The sequence below is a fragment of the Corvus kubaryi genome, unplaced genomic scaffold, assembly GCF_017639235.1.
Source record: "Corvus kubaryi isolate FWS band 111438036 unplaced genomic scaffold, C.kubaryi_AGA036_p1.0 37382, whole genome shotgun sequence".
Lineage (NCBI taxonomy): Eukaryota > Metazoa > Chordata > Aves > Passeriformes > Corvidae > Corvus > Corvus kubaryi.
This window is the reverse complement of record NW_024581124.1, coordinates 6,792,425-6,813,163: the sequence shown is the minus strand read 5'-3', so window position 1 is coordinate 6,813,163 and position 20,739 is coordinate 6,792,425. Positions and strand designations below refer to the sequence as shown.

Genomic DNA, 20,739 nt, shown 5'->3' with positions numbered 1-20,739 from the left:
GCTCCTTGGATTGCTAAAATGAGAAGCACATGAATGGGGTCTAGCGACAATTTTGTCACATTGACCTTAAGAGAAGCAAGTTCAGGTCTCTGATCATTTAAATGAAACAGCAGAACTTCCACATAAACACTTGACATTCTTCAAAAGAAACAGGAGGGCCACCATTGTGACCAAAAAGGCAAATTAAAGTAAAGATCAAAGTTAAATATTTACACTAAGCACTACAATATTTGCAAATCTGGAAGTGATCTTTCAGCAGTTTCTATTTGCATACTTTAATTAATCCAAAAATATTAAACTAATCTCACAAAGGAAAGGGTCAAAGTATTAATTAACTTGAGATTCATTGCTTTTGTGCAATTTAACAGTTCAACACAAAGAAAAACTCAGTTTTAATAAAAACTAAGTTACTGTGACAGGTATAATTTCATGGATTAGTGAAACCACATACAAGGCAGTAAGTTTCAGTGTTCAGGCTATTTTGTTTTTTTGGTCCAAATTTAAAAATAGTTCCTTCATTTTGATTTCAGTAACACCAGATGCTCTTTAGTCTTCCTTTAACCTCAGTATTTCACTTTCAAACTGATGGCTTTCCACCTCGCTCCAAAGAGAACAGAGGTCACAGTTGTTGGAGGAAAGAGCCCAGTGAGGGTCACAGGGAGCAGACCCTGCCCAGCCACCCACATCAGCCACCGGGGCTGAGCCAGGCTCAGCCCTCCCTGCTGGACCCGGGTGTCACCTCAGAGCTCCAGGACAGGCACAAAGGTCCCCTCCGAGCCAGGCCCCTGCACTCCCACCCCCCAAAGGGACCCACTGGCTTCAGCAGCAGCTGTGGGGGGAGCTGGGACACCTTGTCAGAAGACAGTGGACTTGGAGACAAAGTGCCAAAGGCAGCAGCCAGAGCTCTGCTTTATCACAGCAGCAGCCCACGAAACCCCAGCAAAGTAAGGATGGAAGGTGGCTGGAGCTTCCTGCATCACCTCAGAATAGCATCTTACAAATGTGCTTCAGAAACAAGAGGAGTCTTCCCCCACCTCGCCTTTTTCTTCTCTCATTGCCTTTTTTCTTTCGTTTCCTCTCCTATCCCTCTTTTTTTCTTCAGTTGGGGAGCAAATGCATGGAACAGCTAATGAAGGGAAGGGCTTGCCTGGAATTCATGCCACGAGGCTCTGGAGCATCTCTGCAGAGACTCTGAGTGGGGAATCACCTCCCCTCACTTCACAGGCTTACAAGGCAAATGTCTGCATCCCACTCAGTCGCCTCCACTCTGCCTCGGTGCTGGAGAGACCCAGGCACTTTTCCCTTGCTGTTCACCAGGCCTGTTTTACACAGCCAGGAAAACTCTCCTCAGCAGTGCCTGTTGCTAAAAAGTAATTAAATATCTTTCCACATTAAATATCTTTCCCCTCAACACCTCTATGGCAGGTTCCCAGGGCTGGATGGGATTTGTTTGCTCCTCAAATACAGCTTCAGAAACTAAACAGAGTAGAAATTCTCTTTGTACTCCAAACCTCTGACAGTAACCTTCCTAGGTCTAAGCAATTACTAGCAACTGTCTTCCCCCCTTAACAGAAGTTTTCAGAAAAAAAGATGGATGCAAAAGACTCTGCAAATAAAAATTCTGACATAAAGTTTTGTGATTTCCTAATTATTATACAATTCCTAGCTGAGTTTATGCACGTGTACTTTAACTGTAGAGTACCTGCAGGATAATGGGGAGAAATTGCTTGGTTTGTACAATCCGTAATTCTGACTAACAATGTACATTTCTCATTACCTTTGATCCAGCTGGTGGGACCCTTCCCATAACAAACGGACGGAGCATTCCGAGAGTTCAGAGACGCTCAGAGCAGTTTTGCAGCAATAATGAATAACAGTGAATTGCTGTTACTTTCACAGCTTTCAAATAAAGAAGGCAGCATTGTCCGATATTGCTTTCAATTGTTCTCCATATTTCTCTATTTTAGTTCATTTTTTCCTGCTGGCTCTTTGGCAACAGGAATTCTGCTGCCCTGAAGGGTCATGAAAAGCAGATGTGAGCTAGGACTGGGGGCTGCCTCCAGTTTAATTAAATAATCCACTTCCAAAAGCTCGGAAGTGAAACAAAAGAGAGAAAAGCTTTCATCAGATCACCTATAGCTTTTCCAAGGAGGCTGAGGAGGAATATTATGGCTCACTGCAGAAGTGTTTGTGTGTGTCTGGCAGCATTTGGCACGGGGTCATGCAGGAAGGGCTCACCTGTCCTCGGCGCCGGGGTCGTTGTGCACACAGGTGAGGGTGGCCGTGGTCCTGGCGCTGTCCGTCTCCTCCTGCACCCCCCACTGGTCTGCATCACTGACCCTGATGTCCGTGATCTTCACACCTGGGGCTGTCCTGATCCTGTTGGGGAACAACAGGGACTGCCTTAGCTACAGGATAAACCCAGAGAGGTGAACAGAGAGGGTGAAAGGAAATACTCCTTCTCCCATCAATAACAGACAGGTTGCAACCACGAGTCACTCTGCTTTAAAAACATAAACCAGGTCCAATCATTTTAAAGAGCTGAAGTATGAGTTTCATTATGTGTAAAGCCACTCAACTTTAGCTCGAGCAGTGTGTAGAGAATAAGAATGGTTTCTGCTTCTGTGGCACCAGTCTGATACAAATGAAACAGATGTGACGAAGCATAAATTGATTTAATTTGCTGTGTCTGTCCTGCAGTTTAAGATGGGGAATAAGAGCAATGTGATATAAAATACATTCTCCTGCCTGCAAACCTTTGGGAGTGCAGTATCTTCTAATATTAGGAGCGTCTGCATGGAAAAAATGAGTTTCATTGCTCAAAGACCATAATGCAGGAAGGAGAGAAAAGGAGCGAGTTATCCTAGACTGAGGGAGGAAAGTAATTATGCCATTGCACCAGGATCTATCAAAAACTGGGCACATCAGACTGATGCTGCTGAAAATAATATGATGCTGACATGGAAAACTTTGATTTCCTGAGCATGGCTAGAGTCTGAGAGCAGTGTGGTAGCTGGTAAATGTCATCATTTTTTGGCTTAAAAAAATTGCCAAAAATAAAAAGTCCATGCTCCAGCGAGGCTCAGCGTTAAGAACAGATTGCCAAGGAATAGGAAACAAACTGTTTTTAATAGCAGGAACTTCATTTGTGCAGCTTGACTCCTGAAACGAGCCTGGGATTACAACAGGAGTGCTGCAAATATGCCTGGAGAACAATTAGGCAGGAAGAAACTGCTGCAGCGCCACGCTCGCCACTACTGTGACTTAATTAATTAAAAGCAAAGCCAAGAGGGATCTTTTAGTTATATGGTGGAGTGAAACAGCACTGCTGAGACCTGGAGCGTTACTTAACAGTGAATTGTGATGGGTTTGCCCCATGCCTCATGGCCAGTTGGAGCTCGTGTTACACCATTAAAAATTTCCTTCAAGTTCTAGCTGGGTTCATGTGCTTGGATCAAAGTGAGTTCACAACTCGATGGGTGGTCTTTTCCTCTGAGAAGGAATTAATTCATCCTGCTTTTATGATATCCTTATTTTTGCCTGAAAGGCTTTACTGGCTTGATGGGTTAAATCCATGCCTGGCATAACCAATCTGATGAAAAATATTCTCTGTAACAGAATTTTACTTGCTATTTTTCTAATTGTCTCCTTCCTGCTTTTCCACAGGCATTCATATCTCCAAACAACATGCCTCAAAGCTGATGTGCCCCTCTCCTATCACGTCCTCTGCTTTTTTTCAGAGGAACATTCACTTACTCTGTAGTAATTACACTGGACCAAGTAATTCCTGCAAGACACCTGCATGGCTTCATTTCAGACTGACTTCTAATTTACATGAGATAGAGAATTAGGCCTTCAGTAACGGATTCAGTAATTTTTTTCATTAGACTTAATCAACCACTTTTGAAAAAAAATCATTAGGGCTTGGCAAAAAAAAAGAAAAAAACCAAAACACCACTTTTTAAATTTTCTCTTTCCCAACCAAAATTGTATTTTTTTAACAAATTCACATCACCATTCCCTCAAGTTCCCATGTTTTCCTTTATATTGTGTCTGAAAACTTCAAACCTGACTTTTCACCCAGGTCAAATCCAGGTTAATTAAAGGTTAATTGAAGGGCAGGAGATGCTGGCGGGACACACACGCCAGGACAACTGGATCTCATCCATGACTTCAGGATTCATCAGGCTTTTTCCATCTGTCAGAAGCTCGTTATGTCCTCCTACACAGCTCTTGCACTACAGATATCTTCACACAGCTACTTCTGTCTATTCTGAACCAAATCTCGGGATGAAGAGCTCCAACAAGGATGAAGAGCTACAGGACACAGTTCCTGCACACCTGGGCAGGATTCTGGACCCCTGTGCAGCTCCTCCTGGAGCTGCTGCTCCCCTTTACCTCCATCAGTGGTCCTCACACAGAGCATGAGGATGCAAGAGCTCAAACACCCACATCCCTCTGCATACCCAGCTGTTCCAGCCTCTCTCAGACCCTCTGCACCCCAAAACACCGCCCTCCCCCTTGGCTCCATCCCTCAGCCAGGGAGCTTTGCTGTTCATCCTCTTGTGTCTGAGCGCAGCTAGGAGATGCTTTTTGCCATCAGCTGAGACTCTCCTGCTGACTCAAGCTTGGCTTCCCCTTCAGGGTGACCCTGTGGGTTTTGGCCGTGCTGCCCTGCACGCCATGCATGCCAGCTTCCCCTTGCTGTGCATGCCCTGCCTCGCTGGGTGAGCAGCAAGTGAACATCGCTCGCTGATCCCCAGCCACGAATTCCAAAAGCATCTCAGAATGCTGCATTTTAGGAAAAAATTCCAGTCTAATCCCTTGCATTGCATCTGCTCTGGTGGGCTGAGACAAGATGTCATTTTGCATTTTTGGATATCAGTAGAGCCAGGAAGGTTGAAAGAAGGAAGAAACTACATTCAGCTTCTCACTTAGGAAAAGTCAAGAAATTCAAATTAAACCAGCCTACATATGGGAGGTTTGAGCCTACTGTTCCTCAGATAAGTGATTCATATCTTTAAATCTGCCCCCAAATTCCACAGGCACAAAAATTATTCTAAGTGTTGGGGACCAAGGCTTTGAAAAAGAGTAAGAAATTCCTACCAGAGCTGACATGAGCTGGAGAAAGGATGGTGAATGGCACGTGTGTGGGCCCTACTCTGCACCAGGCTTCAATTAGAAGCTTGGGTGGATCATTTAGTTTTCTTATACCTCCCTTCCCCCCGTATAAAATGCTGGAAAGTGTTGTTCTTCCAACTCAAAGGGAGCTGTAAGGATAAATGGAATTTCTTGAGAAATCTGATGTCCTTTCAGTTTGCCAGCTGACAAAAATTCTGCCATGTCTGTGCTTGAAAATATGGAAAGGAGCTGCTGAAATATTTCATAGAACCATGACCCAAGAAGCAACTGTTACCACTAAGATGGCTTAATTACTTTTTTTATAATTTTGAAATGAGAGGGGGGGAAAAAAGGAACAAAACATGACAGCCAATTGGAAATGTGGCAAAACTGACATTTCATTCCCATGAAATGCTTTCTGAAAAGCAGAATTGTCAGACAGAAAAGTGTCCTGTTAAAAAGCACTTGGCCACCTTGAAAACACTGCACCGTGCATGGCATTTGATGATGCAATTAGAGAGATGTGAGAGCGGGATCCAGAGGGAGCTGGGCAGAAGCCACCCTGCAACAGGGCCTGTTTATTCGGGATGTCTCTGCCTCAGGGGTGAAGGAGGCCCCACGGAAATGTGCCCCCTCCAGCACTGCCTTTCCTGCCACTTTCTCCGAAAGATCTCCAGGGGAGGCAGCTGGGGGGAAGTGCCAGAGCTCCCCAGGACTGGGAATCGATGGAGCTGCTTCAGGGTGAGCGTAGCCCCCTCTGCAGCCCCAAAGGCACAAGGAGAAGCTGCTTGCAGCGTGGAACACATTTGGTAGCCCTGGCAGGACTTTGCCCCGAACAGTGTGTCCTGCATTTACTGTGCAATATGGAGATACAAACGTGATGGAGTGCATGGAGCAGCACTCCCAGCCTGCCTACTTGGAACGGGCACAAACTCGGCTAAAATGCAATCCCAGCCTGAAATGTATTCGACCCCGTGAATTGAGCCACTCTAAACCTCTCTTAGTTCTCACAACACAAGGAAAGGAGAAGGTACAAGTAATCACCAGGGCTGGGAAGAAACTTAAGGGCTGCAAGAGGGATTTAAGCACTGAGAACTTAAGTGGAAGTGATGCGGGGAATTCCACAGCTTCCCAGTCAATTAAGTGCAAAATCTGAAAGGTAAATCCTTGCCACACACCCCCAGCCCCAATCCTGGCAGCAGGAACTGGGAGGTAAAGTCTTGGCAAAAGCAACTTTAAAATAGAAACAGAAGGAAAAGATATTTAGGAAATAAAACAGAGATGTGCTCACAGCAGATGGGAAATGCTCAAAATGATGAGAAAAACTACTTCTTCAGAGCGATTTTAGAAATCCGCTTATCCCCCCCTATTCTGTTATGGGGGAAGACATGATCTGAGCTAAATTCACTCTCAGTGACGTACTAATAATAACAGTTATGATAAATTCCATTTGTAACTTCCAAACATTTCGGTAGTCAGCCCTTCCACACGCATTTTTAGCCCAATTAAAAATAAAACCATTATCCTACCCCTACAGGAAATCCAAGCTGTAACCAGTTTAGTCAACTTGCCCAAAATTATACTATCTCTGCAGAGCCAGAATGAGGGTTGATCCATCCCAATTCCCAGGCTCGCACTCCAGCTAGACACCCCTACCCATTTTAAGACCAAACCAGAGCTGAGCTGAGTAATTCTAAGCCCTCACAGAGCATTTAACATATTTGAAGAACTGCACAAACAGCAAGCAATTAGTTCTGAACAAGGTCCCTGGGGAGTTCCTACTTAAAATACATGCGTTTTAGGATACATTAAACCAAGCATTATAAATTAAAATAACCACTGAACTCAGACATAACATCTGGGGACTTCTGGGTGTGGGCGAGATGGGCAGTGTTTCTATAAAGAATACAAGTATTCCTGTAGGGGTGGATGAAGGAGAGGGCGTTTGCTGGGAGATAGAAGGAGGTGTGTGATTCATAGTTCCCACACCCAAGTGCACTCTGTGGCATTTGGGAGGGAGGCACAGGCAGCCAGGAGTTCATCCCTGTGAGCGTGTGAAAGCCAAACCTTTTGGGAAATGCAGTCAGAGCAGAGGGAGGGCTGAGGTGGGAGCAGAGCTCCCTCTCTTCTGTGTCTTCCTGAGCCTTCTGGACAAATTCCTCCATGGGTAATCCAGAAATATGATGACAATGAGGTGATGCAAAGTCACCCAGAAAACACATGGCACAACCAGGAATTAGACCTAGAGCTGCCAAGGAATAGTTTGGTATCTTCACCCTCCCCCCAGCCAGCTCTCCTGCTCCTGCTGCAGACCCACTGATAACAGCCAGCCATGAAAGACCAGTCCCTGGCAAATGCCCTTTGTGCTGCTGTGGGCTTGGAGTGTGCAGAACAGGAATCCTGCACTGCCTCACCTCTTACGGAAGTCAAATTTACAACAGCTCAGGGGATCAGGTCCTAAATCTTCACAAGCTAAGCAAGTGTTTATTTTCCCAAATATTTTTCCAAGAACTCCAGTTCTTTGTTCTTTTATATTTTTAAAGACCTGTCACAGATTTATGTTCAAATTACTTCCCCATCAAATTTTCCTTCAAATAGCAGCACTGGGCCAGCTGTGTTTGCTTCCGCAATTCCATATTAATGTCACTATAAGCACAGCTATTTTTCCAAGTATGTAAAATACACTTCAAAATACACAAAGATCCTGCAAAGACCCGAGCCCTCTCCAAAAGGTCACAAGAGTAGAAACACAAATAATACGCTCCTTTATAGCAAAGTAAAACAAGCAGCCTACACAGCCCCATGGAGAGGTGTAAGTAGAAGGAGAGCAGATGGCAATTTGGAAACAGCAACTGCGAGGCACCAAACTAAGGGGAACCCCCGGTAAAAGAGTTTGATGATGGTACCAGCAGGCAAAAAGCTCAGCGTGGCCCTGGAAAAAAGACAGTGCCAATAGGTGTTGCCAGTGAAATAACAGTGGGACAAAACCCCCCAGGTTTGCCCTTGGGGATAAAGACAGCTCAATATTCAGAGACAGAGGCAGCAACTTCCAAGGTCAGCTGCAGTTTTACTTAAGATTTGACCTCTGAATTTCATCCATGCTAAAAACTGCTCCAGTGACTGACCCCACAACGCGTAATTGGCTCAAATGTGTTTCCAGAACAAGACCTGGGTGTGCTGTGCTCCGCCGGCCTTGGCCCCATTTGCCCCGAAACACGTCCCCACTGCAGGGTCAGAGCTTTCCTGGCCACCATGCCCTCGGTGGACTGCCCTTTCTGTGCCTCCTCACCTCAGCACTCTCCCACCTTTACACCATAGCAGGAAACGTGCCTTCCCCTCCCTCTGGCTTACCTCACTTCCTCCCTGCACCAGTTATTTTTAAATAACCTTTTGTAGCTGTCTTACTTAACCCTGCCAAGCATTTGGGGCTGCAGCTTCTCTGAGAGCAGCAATTACTGTCACACATCAGAATTTCTCAATCCAACACACACTCAAGGAGGAAAGGCAATGCCAAAGCTCCGGGTAGGACACAGCGGACAAAACAGGTTCAGGGACCAGCACGGTGCAAGGCAGGAACAAATCTGCTCAACACAAGTGGTGGCTGACAGGCGAAAAGCCCAATGCCTCAGAGAACAGAAAACCCTTTGAAATCAGGGAGGGGCTCAATGCTGAAGATTTAGGATGATACAATTACCACTCTTCCACCCAAAAAGGTGAAGCTATCAACCTGGGGTTTTTTCAGCCCATCAAATGTTTCAAATTATGTAAAACATCAAGCTCACTAGCATATTGGATTTTGAATAATGAAAAGAGTAAACAGGATTTTAATTTGGATTCTGACAGTAAGGCGCTTTCCATGTGATAAATTAACTATTAGGGAAGACAAATTAACACAGCCACCCCTTGAGTATGATGGCTTATGATTTTGAGGAAGCTTTTACAGAAGCCTGATAAAAATAAGGCAGGATGAAAAACAGGATATGATGATGGAAGGAGAATTTTACCAAAAATTCTTCCTCCTTCTTTTCATCAAACTGTGTGTATAACTGCTCTAAAAAAAGTGCAGCAGCTTCTCTCAAGAGCCCCCCATTTTTCCTAAGAATGTCTAAACATTTTAGCAGAGAGTTCCTCAGCTGCTCTAGATGACCAGATTGATGAATTTTAAAGTGCTTGTTTTAACACTGAGATGTTAAATTTGACATCTGTGAAGCAAGGTCAGAAGAAGAGGTGTCACCCCTCCTTATGATTTTTTTTGAAAGGGAAGGTGTCTGAGAAACATTTTCTAGGCATAAGACTATGCTCATAAAATCAGCAAAGAGGATGTGATCAACTTCAAAGCAGTCAAGCATCATGTTACATTTCCATATCCAAAGGAAAACTCCCAAGTTTTGTCATTTTTTTAAAGGAGAGAAGACATTTTAAGATTTCATCTTCACATTTCAGCAGAAACTCCATTTTTCAATCTGCTTGCTCTCTCTCAGGTAAGAAAATACAGCTTAGAAAAACAGCAGAAAGCCATCCTAATTGGCTTGAAATTAAAGCTATTAATTTTTATTCTTATTTATTCCTGTCACAAACCAGACCTGTTTTATCTGGATTTCCAACACTGCTATGGAAACCTGAGAGGTTCTGAAGTCTTTATGTAACACGAGATGAAAACGCCGTCTCCCACAGTGAGCACTGTTTTCTTTGAAATATGTCAACAGTGGAATTTTGTCCCTCTGGGAGAAAAAGGTTGCCAGGCACTGAGACAGGAGACACCAGGTCCAAATCTATTGACTCAAGGCATGTTATTAACCATTTAACTCTCTGGGCAACTTCAAAATAAGGATGTTTACTCACCTTTGCTTGGAAATTCATACAAGGAGAAAAAACCCTACTATTTCTATGGAGACACCATGTCCTTGTACACCTAAAAATTGTACAGATGCTGAATTTTAATATATTCCTGTAATTTTCCAGTAGTACTTAAAACTGAAGGTCAAAACCAACTCTGTAACAATTGGCATTTTCTTAATAAAACGAAAAGCCACTATTTATTGGAGTCCACCGGAAAACATTGTTGTGCCTTTGACATACAAATTACTTTAATTAAAATATAAGCAAGTGTGGGTCTAGATTGTGCTGAAAGCTCCTAAATTCCAGCAAACTCGTGACAGCAGTGGGACAGGCCTGATGTTTGGGTTGCCAGCCATGGCATCCCACTAGCCCAGCTCCAGAGAATCCTGCTACACCAGCCCAGAAGGGGAGTGGGTCCTCTGTCCTTTGCCTGCCTGGAGGGCAGGAAAAATTGCCCAGAATTTGCAAATAAATACACAATTCCTACAACTGTGTGACTCTTTACACATTCAAAGTATCCAATAAACATGAATTAACCATTCCTACTATTAATCAGAAGGAGACAGGTCTTTTTCCAAGCCTGAATGATCCTTGTACTACCAAACAGCTCCTGACATCCCTTTCTTATTAGGGTGTGCAAGCAGCTCCCAGCCTCCCCTGAAAGAGGAGAGATGTTTTCCTTTATCCCAGCGCCTCCGTTGAGTTAACTGAGCTGTGATGTACTGATTGTTTTTCCAAGAGCTCGGGAGTGCCCTCAGACATCTCAAGAACTGAACCAGGAGCCCTCTTCCCTCCAACACAACAATTTGTGCTAAACCTTCTCTGCAGAGAGACGAGGTGAAAAGCTGGAGTGGTTTTCTGTAACACATCTAGGGAACAAAAATCAAAGCCCCTTCAGTCTCTTCAACCTTTCTCTGAAAGATCTAAGACACTCAGACCACGTCCTTTACCTTGAAACCAATGCAGTGCTCCAAGAAATGAAACTCTTCCTTAAAGCCAAGAAGTTTTAAGGGAGAATATGCATTACCCAGCCTGAAGGAGTTCAAAGCATTTGAACTTGGAATCCTTGCAATCATGCAGAAACAGAGCTTGGGAAACCATAATGAAAAAATCGGAGTAAGTCAGAGGTTTCCTCCTGCAAAGACAAAGCTACTTACAGGTTTCTTTTTATTGAAAGGTTCCTTTCAGAAATCAGCACTGCAAAAACATTTGCAGCCTGAATAGAGTCCAGGCCTCCTGGGAGACAAAGAATTGTTATAAAAGGGTCATTTTTCTGCCTCTGCAAATAAATAAAAAAGCTCTGAAGGTCACAGGTTCTGGAAGCACCTAAACAACAACAAAGTAAAAAGTTTCCATCCCTCTCCCTGCAAAAGTAGGTAACGAGCTCCATGGCACTGTCCTGGTCAGCACAGGACCAGGGTTTACAGCGTTTAAAATAGGCCGTCACTGCAGCTGAATTTGCTCACCACCTTGGAGTCTCAGACATTTCCTGTAAGGAAAAGTTTATTACATAAAATATACTATTGTAATTAATTATCTTTTACCAGACATCAGCATACATGAACCTTCCTGGGTTGCTTCAAGCTGCACCAGCACAAAAATAAACTAAAAATGAGCATTCAAAAGAGCAGATCTTTGAAACACGCATACACCTCTAATTCCTCTGAACTCATCCCAACCCTTGGCACATCCAGCACTTGCTTAACAGCATGGAGTGGTCTTCATGGGATCTATCCTCCATTTTTCCATGCTTGTTCAGCACTCTGAATACGAAAGCAGCACAGAAAAGGTCATTATCAGGACCTCCACCCAGGCTGTGGCAAGGAGACACTGACCTGAGCACAAGGGATGGAGTTAGACGGAAGTGTAAAAAAGAACCCCAGCAATGAAAATTCTTCCAGAATTAAAAAGACCACAAGAACTTTGCCTGAACTAGTAGTTGTTGTTTTTATTGGATTATTTTATGGGGTTTTATGTTGTTTAATCGAAGAAAGAAAATGGATGCCATAAAATATGCAGAGCTAACTGGGGCTGCAGAGTACATTGCTGAATATTGCTAGTAATGCCATTTCCCCTTCACTGTCAAAAAATAAAAATATCCTTCTTTATATCCCTGTCACATGGAACAGCAGTCCTCTCACGCTTGCCAATCAATCATCCTGGAGTGCACCTTTACCTTGAGCAGTATGTGCTAGGACGGTGAATAAGGAAACCTTAGGAAATAATCTCCCTTTCCACGAGATAGAATTCAATTTCCAGCATAGTTCAGACCAGTACTTTTCTTGAAAAGGTGGCACCATATATTACAGCAGAAAAGCATTTTTCAGCTGGTAGTGAAAACTTTAGTGAGCATTATGATTATGTGGTTTGTACTCCAGGCACCAATGACCACCGAGCAGGCTAATAACGAGCAAATTCTGATGAGAACAGCCCTCCAGCTGGGATAAAACATCAAAGACTTTTTTCACCCTCCATTCTCCTTTCTTTACTGTAAGATTTTTTTTCATAACCTGCAGACAATTTGCCAAGATCTTCCCCAAGAGTCAGCACTTCAATCTGGCGCTCAGGTAGCCCCAGTCAGCCCTTTGGCCACGGTGCCAACAGCTTTTATCTCTGGCAGCCCAGTTTGCTTTCTGAGGGTGGTGCTTCTCAGGAGCCTTTTGAACACACTCTGCAGGTAGATTGAGCCTTCACCAATGACTCTTTGAATCCCCCTTTGGAACTCTGCAGTCTTGGCAAGGATTTTGCAAGTCCCAAGCTTTGTCTCTCGTCCGAGCCCAGCTGTGCAGCAGAGGCTGGCTGGGTCCATGTTCTACTGCAGTAAAGTCCAGGGAAAGCCCCACAAATGGATGGTGCCAAACCCTGTCTGCCTGGATTTGCCTGCAATGTTCCTAACTATGAAGATGAACAGACAGTTTTTTGCCTCTGGATGCCCTGAAGCTCCAAGTCCCAGCTTTTGCTCTTCAGACCTGGCCAAAATATCATTCTGCAAGCTGATGCCTGACAGACAGACCCGAACAGCCCCAGAGCCAAAGATAGGCAAAGAGTTCAGGAGGATTCAGCCCTCCAAACTGTGTTGCTCACAGTGCTGCCACAGCATGGAAAGCTTATTCAGCCTTGCAAAGCTGTCAGGAAAATTTACCAGCCACCACACAAAAATTACTTGCTGTTTACCAGAGTGATTGATGGTAATGCAAGAAACTAATGGCATTTTACTTGCCTGTCGAAAGGAATTCCTCACCCTGGACCAGCAGGATTGGGGAAGGATTCTTTAATCCTTACAGTGATTTTTAAATTAAACTCTAGTGTTCATAGGGCTGAAGATCAGTCGCAGACAGCAGCTGGCTTCAGGATGGATTCCAACATGATATAGCATGGACAGACAGGTCTGGCACAGCAATAAGCAGGGTGACAGGCATCTGCACACTGTGCTTCTGAATTCTTTTTAAAATATTTGCAGATTTCAGGAGGCCAAATCCATTTCCAGATCGTTAATCTCTAACAAAGACCTAAATCTTGGCACCGTGCATGTAATAAAAAGTTGGGGACATAACAGGACAAAAAGGCCATAATCAAAAACTGGAGGCTTCAGAGGCAGAGGAACGTGCTCCCATTTTATCTCTGTGTGCAGAAGAGTACACCAGGATTAGGGGTTAACTCGCTTCCTGACTCAGAAGAGGTGAGAGAACCATTCCCTCTGTAGCGTTCCCTTTCCTTCCTAACACCATGCTAAAACTTACTTTATCTTTTATCATTTTTCCTTTACCATTGCAGCTGTTGCCACCAGGATTTCTCTGTTCTGGTTTCACCTGCAGAAGCAGCACTCGCCCTGTAAAGACAGCAGATCCTCCACCATGGCTCAGTCACAATGTCCTTGTTAAATGGGTACTTCTCTAGTTTGGGGGTAAACAACATTCACTCAGGAGCATGCCAAGGGGGAAGGACTGCAAAAAGGTCCTTGAGCAGCAGCTGATTCTCACAAGCAGAAGCACAGGTGGCTCCAACACCCAGCACTGCCTTGGAGGACTGCTGTAAGACAAAAAGCAAAGGACAGCCCAACTTTTGAGGATATGAATGAGCCACTCTCACAGCTTTGATTTTGGATAGCCTGTTTTCTTCATCAGTCTTCATGATTCAAGCTCCTTACACATCCTCAGAAACCAGATGAAAAACCACCTCTCCCAAAGGTCACATTCAAAAAAGGGGGAGGAGGAACAATTCATGTTTCATGAAGACTACACAGGCCTAGGTGCTAGATACCAGGAAGCCTCTCAAACTTTCAGCATGTCAAAGAAAACACTGTGTTTGCAATAACATTCCAAAACCAGGCTTTCCCAGTGAGGGCAGTTGTGGGGCACAGAATCAGCTGCCTCAAAATCCAGCCACAATCCATTATAACACATCCAATGATTTTCTGTGAAAAACACTCACAGTGAGATACTGTATCCAACTGAGCATTAAGCACTTCCCATTCCTGTTCTGCTTTCCCAATTCTACTAGTCCCTAACTCTGTTAGTCGTGAATTCTTGATTAATGAGCCTTGTTTAGAGGATGTGAATACTGAAATTGCTCTGATACACAGGCTCTAACCACAGAAAGAACCTAATTCAGCAAGGGAATCTGCTGTGCTTAGGGGGGATTCCAAACCTTCAGTAAAGGAAATCAGCTGTTAAGTCATGCTAACAAGGGGCAGCACACTGTGCTCTCAGCTCCGTGGTGCCATGTGATGGCCTCACAGCTTGGCATCTGGGGGCAAAATCATCTTCATGTGTTAAGGATGTTTAACATCTGCTTGTAAATCTGGGGCCAGTCAAAAAACGGCTCTGAGTGGAGCGAGGATGGTGCCAGCGTGGTTTTACACCAGAATCCTTAACTATGAGGAACATGAACACACACACACATCTCCTGAGCTTGTACAGCAAGGACCAATAACCCAGGGCTAAACTAATTATGACTTGTTATGCTTGAGCAGGAAAACAGCAGCCGCTCCTCTCCTGCTTCAAGGGGACATGTAAAACAAGTGTCTTCGTGGCTCTTCTTCCCTGCGCCTGCAAGGCAAGAACTGTCTCTAGGGAGCCTTCAACTCCCAGGGTGTCCAGAGGAGCAGATTTCCTCCACAGCTGGGGACATGGGGACAGGCAGGACAGCTCTGCTCTCCAGGCTTGATAGCAGGGCTAGACAAGGCCCTCATCAGCCCAACCTTCTTGTTGACTCTAACATTAAAATGTATTTGTCAGGACATGAAAAATCTGATATAGCAATGAAAAACAAAAAGATAATATTTTTCATTAAATAATATCACTCCTCATGTGCCCATGAATACTCAAAAACAATTTGAGGGGGAAAAGGGGGACCTTAATTATACTTGAAATGGTTTATAAAATGCACCAAGATGGAAGAAATGTTCCTTGTTCTCCTACAGCAGGCACTTTCAGACATGTTTCAGGAGGCTACCAGGGGATTAATTCCTGAAGACAAGCCCTTTTCCCCCTGAGCTCCTCCCCAGCTCTTCAGAGAAAATGACCTTTTCTGGTCTTAAAACATCTTGAAAAAGACAGGAAGATTAATTATGCTCCTCCCTACTTCATCTTCACGGAACATCTGAGTGGTTTCTACAGCTGCAAAACCTTTACGTCCACAGTCCTTTTGACTGCACTGCTGAGATATTCAAAGACCCACTAAACCAAAGGGGAAGACCCATTCACTGAGACTTCATATGGAAAGGAGGTGGGGGAGGGAGGCTTAAAATTATCTTGTACTTAAGTTAAAGAGACAGTTGGAGAAGATTTATTCATAAATCAAACTCTCCCCCTTCAAGGAGTCACCAATTCTCATGGAGATGCTGTTGGGACTAAAAGGTTGAGAAATGCAGCCTGATCCAACGGCTCTGCTTGTTCCTACAGAAGATCCATGGGATTAAGAAGCAAAAGCAAAGCAATCTGCCCTGTATTTTTATGGACACAATTTTGCACCTACAAGTCACAACTGTTTTCCAGTTGCAACATTAACACCAAGCTGGAACTCACCTTTCAGAGCAGTTTCCTGCACAGGTGGTGTTTGTCAATGCCTGTGTGACTGTGGTTGTAATTATTTCCCCCAGGAATTACTGACCTTATCCTAGAGTCAAGTATCGAGGCATTCAAGGGACAGTGTCTGCAGTAATTGATGATATGAAGCCTTAGTCTCAATTACCAATGTCAATAGCTAGTGGATATTAAAAGTGAAGACAGTGTGTTACTGGGCTGAGATTGCTTTCTAGTCTGATATCTAGGCTATAAATGATCTGATTTGCTGATGAAGAGCTCAAATTACAAAGGCACCATTCAAAAAATCACTAAATATAAGACTGACATCTCTTGATTTTAAGTGGCGCTGAGAGTGCTCCGTTCCTTCCTGGTGGTGTTGCCTTCCTGACTTGAATCTTCACTGTCAAGACATCATCCTCAATTAACTTCAGGCACAACTATTCTCAGTTTTAACACTCTGCCCACCAGACTAGCAGTGAGTTCCAAAAATGGGCCTGAAAGCTGCAATCTCAAGCTCATCTATCAGAAATACCAATATTACCCATCTTTTCTTCCTTTTGGAACAGTGAAACCTCAGAAGTACCACTACATTCAAGTTCTGACTTAGTCCTGGAAACATTTTGTCTTATTTTCACTTGGGGAGCCCCTTCTCTACTGAATATTCCTGCATTTAAGATCTCTCTGCAGTTTTACATGGAATTAAGTAGCCAGTGTCACACACATGGTGCTGCAAAGACTAAATTATGATATTAAGCAAAGTCGGGGTTTAATTTCCCTGCATGCAGCAGGTGAGATTGGGAAAGGCTAGATTTGGAGAATGTAACAGTCAGAGGTGAACATAAAATATAAATGCAAAATGCATTTCCTCATATTTATTGCGTTTTTTACATCTAAATCAGGCAGATTTCGTTCCACAGATTGAGACTGATCTGAAGTAATTTAGTGGGAGGCTGGTAGTTGAAACACATAATCACATTTCTAGAACAATGTAATTACATTGAATTTAATGTGATTTCCTGCCACAGGTTTAAAAGTGCAGCCTCCTCCACATTCTCAATTTATGCTGAACATGACACTTGATGGAAGACTACTTTCACATAGCCAGGTAGAGCATTGCATAAGGGGAGGAAGTACTCTGTGACCACTTGGATTCCCCAGGACCATCAGACAAAGATGCCAGTAATGAAGTACCAGTAAGCTCAAATCCTAAATTTCTAGGAAGATGCTGTTTCAGCAGATGACCATTGATTTTAGATTTCATTTTCATTAAATGTCTCACAAGGAACAATTATGCCGACCTTAAGAACTTGTGCACAAGTCAGCTCTGCTCTGTGGAGCAAAGAAATTTGATTGGAAATTCATTGCAGAGGAGTTTTCAGGATTTTGTAGGTTGTAGATGTTTCAGAGAGTGCTATGATAAAGACTTTTGATAAAGAGCTGGCTAATAATAAATGGATAGGGCAGGTCATGCCCATTTAGAATTGCTAGGAAATGCTGGGGGAAGAACTAATTGCAACCTGAATGCAGACCAAGAGCTTGAATCCTAAAGCAAACAAGGACAAAGGGCTGGAAATGTGTCAAAGCTAGGAATAAAACAGCACAGTCATTGGTATTTAACTCCTACAAATTAGTTAAAAGTTGATCTAGAGAAAGTGTGCAAGCCAATGCACCAGGACAGCCCGTGCTGCCAAAGCACTGCATAAACAGGAGGCTTACTCTTAAAAATAAATAACACTAAGTTACAGCTGATCAGATGAAATTCTGCTTACTATGAAACAACTTGAGTAATCTCTTTGCAGAATAATTCCAAAGTTGTACAAATGGAGGCATATTTACAAGCAATTTGCAAACAGAAAGAAAAATGAATAAATTGATCAAAAATACTATTTACTGCTGGCAGTTCATTTGACTTTCTGCAGAATGCTTCAACATTTATAATCCTTCATTGGAATAAATAAGTATTGAAATATAATGGATAATGAAGCAGATGCTAAAAGGCAAAGTGCACAGGATTTTTTTTTCCCCAAGACCAATGTAAATCTGAATGAAATAAAAGTTGAAAAGTGGATTTTAAATCTGGGGACTTTTATGAAAAGTAAACGAACAATGGATTTAAAGCAGTATAATTACTGATGAATCACAACGCTATGGAAATGGCCTTTGAGAGCTCCAAATGCATTATACGCTGTGGAGGAGAGAGGAGAACAAGGGAGAAGACAACACCGAGCCTTCACTCAGCTCAACCACCCTGCACTGATGTAGCAACATCGGCTGCATTTAGGTTATAAAGCCAAATCTTAAGATTACCCCATGCGTGGAAGTTTTCTTTGGCTTGAACAAAAATGTGGGAAAATTTCAAGATGTGCAGGCTTGAAACAAACCAAGCAGAGACCTCAATGCCTTAGAGGGGCTTTTTGTCACTCGCTGCAGAGAGCTGCGCTGGGAAAGGCTCCCACAGCCGGCGACTGCGCTGAGGCGGCAGCGACAAATGCGGACGTGTGACAAAAACCAGGGGACAGGAAAGCTCTGTCTGGGAGATGACAGTGTGTATTATGGGTGGCTCAGTCACCAGCAGACCTCAGGCCCTTGGACAGGATAATGGGTCTGTCCCAGGAAGGTCCTGAGGAGGGTTGAAGGCAGGTGTGAGTCCCACAGGGCACAGCAGGATGAGCAGCACCAGCTCAGCTGCCACATCCACCCGCTCCCGACCCCACCACATGTCCAGCAAGAGCACAGCTCTTCCTCCTGAGCCTGACAAGCTTCCCAACAGCTGCAGCATTTCCAGACCTCAAACCCTTAGCAGAGTTTCTTCAAAGAGCGAATGCATTTGCTGAAATTAATTTTGGGCCGCAGCTTCTTAAAAGATGCCCATTCATACATCAGGCAGATTAGTGGCAGAGCCGGCTGGAAGTTGCAGGCTCAGTCAAAACCAAAAATGTACTAAGCAGATTTTCCCTTTTGTTTACTGGAAAGCTACTTCCTTCAAGGTGACTCAAGACAAGAGGCAGTTTGCTTAAACAATAAGAGATTTGCCAGAGGTCCCCCCTTTCCATCCCTGATCACTTCCTACAGCTCAGGAAGAAGAATTCTGCACAGAGTACACAGGAGTACGACAGTGGAGTCAGAACCTTTACTAATGGAAATCATTCAGTTGCAAACCAGAACCAACCAGACACAAACACTTGGATTCAAACTTGGCCAAAAATGGTTAGAAATGAGAAGCGATTTGGCTATGGCAGGATTACCACTACATTAGCTGGGAGGTCAACCCAACTGTTCAGAATTTCCATTATGCAGCAAAAGGAATGCAAATCTCTGCTTACCCATCACCACTCCAACAGTTACATATTCAGATTTCTTTCTGGAATAAGTGCAAATTTGCTTTGATTCTATGACATTTCATCACTTAATACATTTATAGCATGTCAAGGGAAAACTTGACTGAATTCACAATGCTGTACTGATTGAGTTCCTAATAGGAACAGCTGTCAGAAGGACTTGTAAGGATAAATTTCAAAATCACATTTCCTAGTTGGCAGAGGACTTTCTGCACTTTCTGTACCTATGTACAGAACTTTCTGGGACACAGAGATGGACAGCCCCTCTCTTCCCAGTCACCACCAGCCCATGACACAGCAGCTGCTGCAGCCACACCAGTGCCTGCACAAGACTTTTTCTCCAGAGTCCTGCACTTGAGTGTCACGGTTGTGGAGTCAGAAAAAGCTTTGCTGGAGATTAATGAACTGTAGAAAAAGGAGTGAGAGCCCAGCTGTGGGGAACCCACCAAAAGGTCCCCCAAGTACAAACTACCCAAGCACAGGGCTCAGGTGTGAGCAGAGAACATGGGAGGCAGCAGAGCTGGAGGTCACCATCTACCTTAGCTGAAAATGGGGAAAGATGACACAGAAAACCAACTCAGTTCAAGTTTGAGTCCTTGGCCAGTGCCCCAACCTCAGAGCTTCCTGCTCCTCTCAATCACTACTTATGAATGAAAAAATATCTGGGGAGTTTTCCTCTGCTCCCGATCCCTCCTTGAAATCTTCACACTTGCTTAGAAAGGTCTTCAAAATACAGCTTCCAAGTGAACCCAAACATTTCCAAATTCCTCTCCTACTCTGCAGAGACCTGCAAGGCCCTGAAATGACCTACCTTGAGCTCTCATGACATGGGTAAACACATCACCCTATTTTAATTAGGCAAAGAAGGGAAAAAAACAGGTTTTTTCAATACTTGAAACCAACCAGTTTCAAATAAATATTTAAAGTTGTCCTGATTGTTAGATAAGCAGCTCCTGCAAAGCGACTGCAAACGTTGCAATTGTTTTGCCATAGTGTCGCCAGCAGCTGGAAGCTCTGAGATGCCCATTTCAATCAGAAATTTTCCATTTCAAATGCATTTGGCAGTTTGTTCATAGTGAGAAATGCTTCCCATTATGAGAGCTTTCAGAAGACCCCAAGGAGTGGAGCAGGTGGCTTTTCTTGAAGTGGGGGCAAAGCACAGCTTTCTGTAAACACTCCTTTTTATCAGTAAATAAGTAAGAAAAGGTGCTGTGCCACACTTTCTGCACTGCTATTAGGCAGCTGAGAGGCTCCTGCTAGACCAGACAAAGCCTTCAGTCAGTCCCACAGAATATTCCCAAACAAATGGAAAGAATGGTGGGAGGAATTCACTTTAAAGTGCATTCATTGTACTTTCCTTTTCATTAAATATAATAATATGCAACTCCTTGTGGTGTTGAACGGACAATACTCTT

At 43.8% G+C, this 20,739-nt stretch overlaps 1 protein-coding gene across 2 annotated transcripts in view; it reads right to left on the bottom strand.

Annotated features, from left to right (window-relative positions):
* The window catches only part of TMEM132B (transmembrane protein 132B), a 219,920-nt gene that overhangs the window by 117,504 nt on the left and 81,677 nt on the right, over positions 1-20,739 (bottom strand). For both annotated transcript variants that reach the window (XM_042034899.1, XM_042034900.1), the window contains exon 3: positions 2,239-2,379. In XM_042034899.1, coding sequence (XP_041890833.1) covers positions 2,239-2,379 — 141 coding nt within the window. The remainder of the gene's footprint in view (positions 1-2,238; positions 2,380-20,739) is intronic.